The sequence below is a fragment of the Alligator sinensis genome, unplaced genomic scaffold, assembly GCF_000455745.1.
Source record: "Alligator sinensis unplaced genomic scaffold, ASM45574v1 scaffold589_1, whole genome shotgun sequence".
NCBI lineage: Eukaryota > Metazoa > Chordata > Crocodylia > Alligatoridae > Alligator > Alligator sinensis.
In genome coordinates this window covers 38,421-47,464 of record NW_005842881.1, presented here as the reverse complement: position 1 = coordinate 47,464, position 9,044 = coordinate 38,421, and the positions used below count along the sequence as shown (strand labels likewise).

At 44.1% G+C, this 9,044-nt stretch overlaps 1 protein-coding gene across 1 annotated transcript; it reads right to left on the bottom strand.

Moving 5' to 3' along the window:
- Positions 1–138: 138 nt before the first annotated feature.
- GUCA1B (guanylate cyclase activator 1B) lies at positions 139–9,044 on the bottom strand. Its single transcript, XM_006035839.2, has 5 exons — positions 8,941–9,044; positions 8,795–8,900; positions 3,702–3,851; positions 1,230–1,344; positions 139–368 (listed from the first exon to the last, which is right to left on the bottom strand). The coding sequence occupies exons 1-5, from the start codon at positions 9,042–9,044 to the stop codon at positions 241–243; spliced, it is 603 nt and encodes a 200-aa protein (XP_006035901.1). The 3' UTR covers positions 139–240.

Sequence of the window (9,044 nt, the reverse complement as noted above, 5' to 3'; positions counted from 1 at the left end):
ATACACAAAGGGACCTATTGGTTGTCGACAGTAGTCTCCAGCAGTCCTCCATGCATTCAGTGCCCAGGTTTTAGATACAAAAATATGGCTTCTTGAGCTACTCAAGAGTTTTCATTTGGATGCTGAGATCATGTCACGAAGGAAAAGTTGCCGCTAGCGGGTGATGACATCCTCAAAGTGACACAACCATCAGTGTGGCCAGCATCAGACCTTTCCAGCCACACCAGAAACTGGCTTCTATTAAAACAAAGCACTTTTCCTCCTTTGCTCTGAGATCCATTCTCCAGGGTTTACATCCATTTGTAACATCTTCATCACCCACTTATCTTTCCGTGCCCCATCAATGAATTCATCAAGGGACAATTGCCCTGTAGAAGAAATGAGGAAGAAAGAGACAGGCAGGGAAAGTGCAGCAGGAAGTTTTAGGGACATGAAAAAGAAGAGAAAAGCAAGTAAAAATAATATTCTGTCCATTAAATGAAAACTTAACAATGAGGCCAGCGGTTTAGCACCAGTCCTTTGTACGTTATTAGGGGCTGGGCTTGAGATCCTTAACATGGTGGGCCTGAAACTACCCTCTTTGTAAGGGGTAGCTTGCAAAATCTGTGAATTATTCTCAAATGAAGTTGCTTTTGTTTTGCAAGAGTGTCCAAATGAGGAGTTATTCCAGAATATCTACATACTGGGCAACTTCCCTTTGCAGATGAAGCCTAACAGCCAGAACAATGTTCAGACCTACCCTTCACAGGGGTGGGGCTTTTGACTAAGATCAAGTGGCACGTTCATTTGATATATAACTCCTCCTATAGCAGGAGACGTGTGAGGCTTATTCTGCAAACTCTTGCTAATGCGAGGCTCGAGTAAGGCCTATTCAAGGGTTTCAGGACAACAGCCTTTTGGGCTACCCGATGATCTCAGAGACTGGGATGGGTGCAGTTTCAAAAGCAACACGGAATAGAATAAAATGGAATATATTTTCCACTTTAAAATCCTATTATGTTAAGATGATGGGGACCGTTCTCCTCCACTCCACCAATTGTTGGCTTTGATGGAGTGGCTTCAGATTTGTCCTAATGTAAGAAAGCAGAACGTGGCCCAGTCAGACTAATACAAGTAAGGTGACCCTCCTCCTCTGAACTGATTATCAATAAACTCTGGTTAAAATGTGCTTGGCCAGCTGAGGTGTGTTTGCGTAAAGCAGGAATCCAATTTAACCATAGACTTCTTACCATCCCCGTTCTCATCCACTAACTGGAATATCCTTTCCACAACCTCCTCTGGGGTGAGCAGCGGAGTCCTTTCCTCCGTCTCGGCCCGGCACACTTTCTTCAGCCTATAAATAGACTGGAAGGAAAGAAGCTTATGAATAGAAACATGCTAGCAGACAAAGGCACAATGATTCACACAGCACTCGAGATGTAGAGGCCTCTTGTAAAGGCTGCTAACTTGACTAGCTCGATGAAGGTGTCCAGCACTAGGCGCGCCCAGATGGGTCTCTGATGAACCCAAATGAGAAGGAGGGAAACGTCCCATTTCTTCTCACAGAGTTCATACTTGTTTTACATTTCAGTGTGGAATCCATTGAGAGGGAGGGAGAGATAAAAATATAAGGGGTTGCTAATGTTATTTGCTGCCTGCCTGTGTCTGTTACACACCTTAATTAAACTCCATGCTTCCTCCCAGACTATGTACGTATTATTTCCCACATGTTACAGATGGGAAAACTCATGCTGAGAAGTTAAAATCATTTGCTCAGGACCACACTTGTCAGTGACAGATCTGGGGGAGGCAGATCTATCTATCTAAAAATGGATAGGATTAACATATAGTGCAACTTATTGGATGTAGGGGCCTTGCCATCGTTTTGATCGGACAAAAGTGAGTGCACGATGGACATAAAGTGTCACCACATGGGAAAAGTACATGTTACATCTGCTTATGCCAGGTGGAAGCGATGACACAAAGTGTGGGACAATAGGTAATCACGCTTATTATTATTACTGCTGTTGTCATTTAAGAATATAACATTTAAGATTTAACAAACAACCAAGGTAAGAATAATGATACCCATAGCGATAGCAATAATAGCAATAATAATAACAGCAAAGTCCTCTACACTGATTGCTGTGCTGATCCCAATCCTACTCCTGTGGAAGTCAGTAGGAGCTTTTGCTACCGAATTAAGCCTGGGTGGGAACAGACCCTTTGCATACAAATGCCACAGAAGCATTTCAGTCAGCAGCTCTTGTAGAAAAGCTCAATAATGATAATGACCTTGCATTTGAGCATCAACATTTGTCCAAACAGATCATGAGGAGCAGTACTAGACAGGCCCCTAATATAATCTCAGGTTAAGAGGGGATTCATTAGTGTGATAAAGTGTCTGGCCAACCTAGCATCTGTGGAGTTACTCAGCTGAGGAGCGGTGTAATCAAAAGCACCGTGCCGCCCCGAGCCACTGCTCTATTTTCTGTCTCCAGAGCAAAACAGATCTTCTCTGCTTCCCCTCCATAAACGTATCTTGCTAATGCTATCACTGTGCCCCAGCCACTCTTGGGACAAAGACCTCTTTATACTGGTTTTGCTCATCAGGCTGAAGGGTTTTGTCTGGCACCTTCCTAGGCAGGTAGCAAGGACATGATGGAGCCTTGCCTGATTTCTTGCCGACCTTAAAACTCAGACCGAACCTGCCCAGGACTCCCTGCCCTCCCCGAGTTGCCCGGCCTTTTTGTCATACCCGCTGCTCGTGACTCACTCAGCAAGAAGGATCAGCTGGTTTTAGTGGCAAAGTTTTTGGCTAACGACCAGGCCTGCTGCAAGGACTAAGTAGCTCCACAGCTGGAGAGAGATCGTGTAGACATTCCCAGAAGAGAATCAGGGGCTCAAATACAACAGTGATGAGCATCCGATAGCTAGACCAGACAGGTGTAACCTTAACCCCTTCAAAGGAGAGCTGATGTTGCCTGGCTTAATACCCGTACTGTGTACCCCTGCTATGTAGACTTGGCCATATTCCTTTTTCATACGTGTTTTACTGATAATATGCTCCATAATATTTCAAATACTGAGTTTCCATGAGCTGTGGACTTTGACTATTCATTCTTTGTTATTCATGATATTTCGCTTTGAGCAGGGGGCTGGACTAGAGGACCTTGTGAGGTCCCTTCCAGCCCTGCTTTCCTATGATCCTATGGCTTGGTCACTTACATTACATCAAATTGTTTCTGGTGCTGACTGCATAACCGAAAGCAAAGAAATAGGAGGAGAAGGCACAATGCTGAAGGGGTATTCCTGTTCATGCCAAACTAACCTGCCTCACCTGTAAGTGCTGATCAGCATAGAGAAAATAGCTTTTCTCTAGGCATTTGCAGGAACAAAATTCACTTGTGCAAACACTTACTAACAGTAAATAATATGGACGCAGTCAAACTGAACAGCGGGTCAGGATTTCAAGGTGCTTACCCTAATTTCCCCTGTCTAGTAATGAGTGTTGTCTAGGGCATTTTATGTCCCGGGGCTCCTATTCCCTGTGAAACAGGGGATGATAATCTTTTCTTCCACGCTATGTCGTCTACTCCGACTGTTACTTCTTTGAGACAGAGTCTGTCCTTGATAAGCGTGTCCGCAGTGCATCACATACCATTCCCAGGTCTTAGAAGGGTCTTTGAAACACTACTATCAAAGAGGTAAATCTTACGTACATCGACTATTTCTAGGAGCTCGGGTTTGTCTATGCAGCCATTCCCATCCTTGTCGTACATTTTGAACGTCCACCTCAGCTTGTGTTCCAGCTTTCCTCGTAGGACAAGATTCAACGCGGCCACGTACTCCAGAAAATCAATGGTGTTATCCTACAGAAACAGAGAGACAACCACGTGGAGCCTGGGTTGGTCCTACCCAATGGAAGGGTGTAAAACCAGGATGACAAAGCTGCTACCACATTACTCTTGCTGATGGGGTTATTTATATGCTTCCTTTCATTTATAAAGGAGGTGCTCTCAAGACTATTCGTTTATTGTGCAATGCGGGGCCTGCTGTTGAATCTATTCTTCCATTTTATGAACGTGTCTGGTATTTGGTGGGTTTTTTCACCTCTCATGTAACTGTGTTTAAAGGAAAAATACAAGGAAAAAAATACACGGTTTTCTATTTATTTCCATAAGGAGAAAAATCCCTCCTCATAGCCTGGCTCCTATTTAAGCCTTACTCTGAGCATAAGTAGGATTGAGATGCCACATAGGCCATTTATTGGCCCTTGAACTGGATGTCATCCTCTGTTACTCTGTTGTTTGGAAACTATCACCATGGAGCAGGCTGAATTTCCAGCCATGGGGAAAATGTTAACCATGTCCAGATGAACCCTGATCTAGTCTACAAAACAATTAATGGGGTGGCCCACTGGTTTAGTGAAGATGTGATATCCTTGCCATGTGGAAATCCAATGTAAAGGTCTGGAGAGAAATGTCAGTGATCTGTATTCCCATTTGTGGACTGTTTCCTCCCTGCAACAGTTCCCACACAGGGAAACCCTACTATATAATGCTAGTTGTACAGGCTTGTTAGCTGATGACCAGGGACCAGGATAGAGATGGGGAAAGGAAGGCTCAGCCAGGGCACCATAATCTTTATTTCTGAAATGCTAGAAGTGGAAATCGCTTGTTAATACCCATCCCTGGAACAGTTTGGGTGGGAAGACTAAACGGTCTGGCGTGCTGTGTGTGTTCTGTTTTCTATGCTTTTGCACACTACAATGGCAGCAACATTCTCTTACACTCGTGTTCAATATATGGGGAATACTGGGTGTGTCTACATGTGCATTAAGGCATTTTTTGTAGTGTACATTACATTTAGTACCTTCAATGTGAGGTACTAAAAAAATGTGCATCGGGTGATCTTAATGTGCCGTAATGAATATGCATGGTTTTAAAGTGATGCTTAATGTGCAGTAGCCTATTTTGCTGCACATCAGCACAATCACATAGGCTTTTACGTGACACCTTAATGCGCAGTAAAGTGCATGTGTAGATGTACCCACTGGTACTACATGGTTATTAAAGGTATCTGCTTTGACATCCCTTTCATAGCCATGCTGATCTGCTAGTATTAATAGGAACTATATATATGCTTCCACTGCAGAACTGACATTCATGATGCTGATCTTAAAAGTGACAGCACACAAGCTCCTCATTGCACCTTGTTGTACTCACATGGACTTGCTGGGACTTGCATTGGCAAGTGGGGACCTTGGTTCCTTCGGAGGTGCAAGCTTTGCTGTACTTGCATCTGCCCAGGCTTCCGCTCGAGTTCAGACCAACGGGGCTAACTACACCCCTGCAGCACTCAACTTGGCAAAGACTTATGCTTGCCAGCTTCCACCAGGGGGACCTAAAGCAGCTCTAATGCATGCCAGGGTCTCCTCCCATGGAAATAATCACAGGCAAATTGGGGGGAAAAGTATTCTCCTACAGAAATATCACAATAAAGAGAGACACTGTCAAATTACAGGTTCTGGCCTCCATTTCCAGACGTGTTTAGTGACTTTTGATGTTATGCTTGAGATGCTTACAGAGCCTGGATTTCAGGGAACCGGTCCTCCACTCCTCCCGTGTCTTTAGATTTGCCCCAGTTTGAGCTTCAAAAACTACTGTTTGGGCAAGTTAGGACAGGGTTCTGTGCAGAAGGACATGTAATACAATTTTTGTAATAATAAGGAATAAACCATGCTGTTAACTCAGTGTAACATCTCAATAAATGCATAAACATGATTTACAAGGTTCCTTGGGTGAATCTGATATATTTTATTAGACCAACCCAAATAGGTGGAGAATAGTTGTTAAGCAAGCTTTCAAAAGGGGTTCAAAAACCCTTCGTCAGGCTAAGGAAGTTTCAGCATTTGGTGTGTGCTCTTCTTGTCTGCCTATGTCCTTAGACCAACACGGCTACAACCTAAACCCCTAAACATGGTTTAAGAATTTTGAACACCCTTGTTCCTAATAACCCTAGAAAACATTAAACCAGAGAAATGCAACTGTCTAATTTAGCATGTGCCTTGGTGCCAGACAACTCAAGCAACTTAATTTAATGAACTTAAATCTAAGTATGTGTTTAAGCCACATGGTCCCTGCAAAATAGGTGTGTTTTTCAGTCGAGTTAGGCAAATTCAGAACATGTGCACACCAAGTAGGTACTTTGTTCTCCCACTGAGGGCTTCAGCTTTCATCTAGCGTGGGGTAAGAATGCGCACAGAGGCAGTTCCCTCGACACAGCTGATGCACAGGAAATCCCTGCCCCTTTTACCTCGCTGCAGCTAGTGTGTGCACCCATGCAGCATCAGTCCACTGCTAGCGCCCAAACAGACACCTATAGAAAACTTAACTAAAGTCACCCCCAGTGACAAACACACCTTTTGGCTCACACAGATGGCCAGACTACTGACATCAGTGGGATTCTGCAGGGTCCCCTTTCCTCCACGTGGCTCTAGTTGTAGCTAGCTGTAGCTAGTAGGGGTTTGTAGGAACTTGTTTCTCAGCCCAATTGGATTGGCCAAAATCTCCATTCTCTGGGTTTTCTTCTGTTACCCTTTTCTCTGAGCCTGGTCCTCCTGACACTGGAACCACAGCAGGAAGATTTCAGTGGAAGTAGGACTGGGACCTCTGTGTCTAATGCAAGGCCCATGTTGAGCATCCCTTTATTTCACAGCGGGTGCATCTACATGAGATGTTTGCTGTGCAGCAGATTAATTCACTGTGCAGTAAATGTCACGCATGCATCTATACGTGCCCTCTAGTAGGCTGAGGTGAACTAATTTACTCTGTAGCAGAATAGTACTTTTACTAAATACAAGTACTATTCTGCTGCAGAGTAAAAATCTCCACAGCAGCGCATGTGTAGACACTGCCCGGGCTAGTTGGGGCAGGAGGGTGCTTCATGTGCCCACTGACTGATACGTATGGTCATCATCATAAACTACTATGGCTGGGATCCTCAAATGAGCCTGAGAGAGGTGGACACAGAACTGACACTACGTTTCAGTGCAAAACTTCCTTGGAGTTCTTGGAGAGTCCTGTGTGTCTGTCTGTCTTTTTGGTCTGCCTGCCTGCCTGCCTGCCTAAAACGCTGGAGAACGTTAACATTTGGTGCAACAGATTAGACGTAGAGACCTTGTGTCATCTAGTGCAGGGGTTCCCAAGCTGTGGTATGCGTACCCCTGGGGGTACGCAAGACATCTTCGGGGCGGGGGTACGTAGGAGAAATTGTGTAATGGCAAATTTAATTTTCGTTATAATACTAATTGGCACCTAAGACTTAAAATATAAAATGCACGTTGGTAGACAGGCAGCTGGTAAATCTGGAAGGGAGTATGCAACAAGAAGTCTGCAAACCTCTGATCTAGTACTGGTTGTCATTTCACCAGCAAAAAGGGAGTACGTTGTGGGCAGAATATGATACCGAGTGGGAACAGGAGCATTTTAGACCCACTTTGGACCTCTGCAATGGATGACAGGCAATGGCCAGTCAAGCGCATAATGTTTTTATTATTCAAACCACCTCTCACTTCTGGAGCCTTTCAAATCAAATATTGCTTAACTTCCTCCTGTCCATCATTACTGGCATGTGGAGCACCGTAAAAATGTTTTTCCTGTCTGTAACATAACTGCAGTTAACAAGACAGGTTGGTCTTCCCAGCGTAGATTCCTATACTGTCCCCTGACCATTATGCACCTATAAACAAAAAAAACTTTATCGGCTTATTATGAATAGCGATATTAGAACATCAGGGGTGACACCTAATTACAGCGGACATCACCAAGGGCCACATATTGCCATGGCAATAAAAATCCCTTGCAGTAACAGAGCAAGTATCTAGAAGCTCCTCAGGGCAGAGATGCTCTGTTTGTGTCTTGCACATTGCTGCTGGAGAACAGATAAATAATAAAATAAGCATCATTTTGCCACCGTGCTTTGCAAGTCAAATGAGGGGTGAGATCAGTGGGGCTACTTTCAGTGCTAAGAACTATTTAGAATGAGTGAGAGGCTTTGAATCTGAACCGGTAACGATAATCTCAACACTGGATTAGTCCCCAAACAGCAAATTTGGGCAGTGCTTGAGCGCGACTGAGAGCAGAGGACTGCATTTTGTCCACACATGCTTTGAGTTAGTTATATATTAAATACTAACTGTGAGGATCTCTTACAAGACCTGGTCCAAATGCCTCTTTCCACTGACTTTGGTGCACTTTGGGTGCAGCCTAAGAAAAGTTACTTTACTTGCTATATAACAACTCCAAGCACTAGTTCCTCAAAAAGAGAGGCAGCAGTTTGGACATTTTAATGTGCAGAAATAATGTAGGACACTTGTTCCACCTTCATTCACTATACGTCCTTCTGTACCATGAGGGGAAAATAACTTCTCATAGAGGAAAATAACTTCTCAGAGTTTATCTCTTCTTCTGGCTCTACTGTTTGAGGAAGTTTGGGCAAAACTGTCAAGGCATCTCAATCCAAACTCGGACATGTGTAAGAGAATGTTTTGACCTTCGCTGGTTCTGAGGTTTCCGATACAGCTCTCAGAACGAAATGGGGCAATTTCAGTTAGGTATGGGAGGCACTGAAGGTCCTTATGGGGCTACCATGCTTCGTCCTTGGCAAATCTATCACTGACTTGGCCTTAGTTTCATTAAAAAACAATAATGTGTTACAGTGAACCAAGACAATTGCCATAATTCAGAAGGAAAACAAGGCTGGTCATGGATCTACCTGACCTGCATCACTACTCTTGATTTAGGACACTTACCCCATTTTTATCAAAGGCTCTGAACATATTCTCAATATAATCCGCAGCTTCCTTGTTATTCTGGACTCCAAAAAAGCGTTTGAATTCGTGCATGAAGAGCGTACCACTGCGCTCCAAAAAAGCGTTTGAATTCGTGCATGAAGAGCGTCCCACTGGGACATTCCACCACAAACTTTTTATACCACTCCTGCAACTCGGCCACATCGATATCTTCCTGGTCCCCTTCCTCATTTGTAAACCTTTGTCCCAT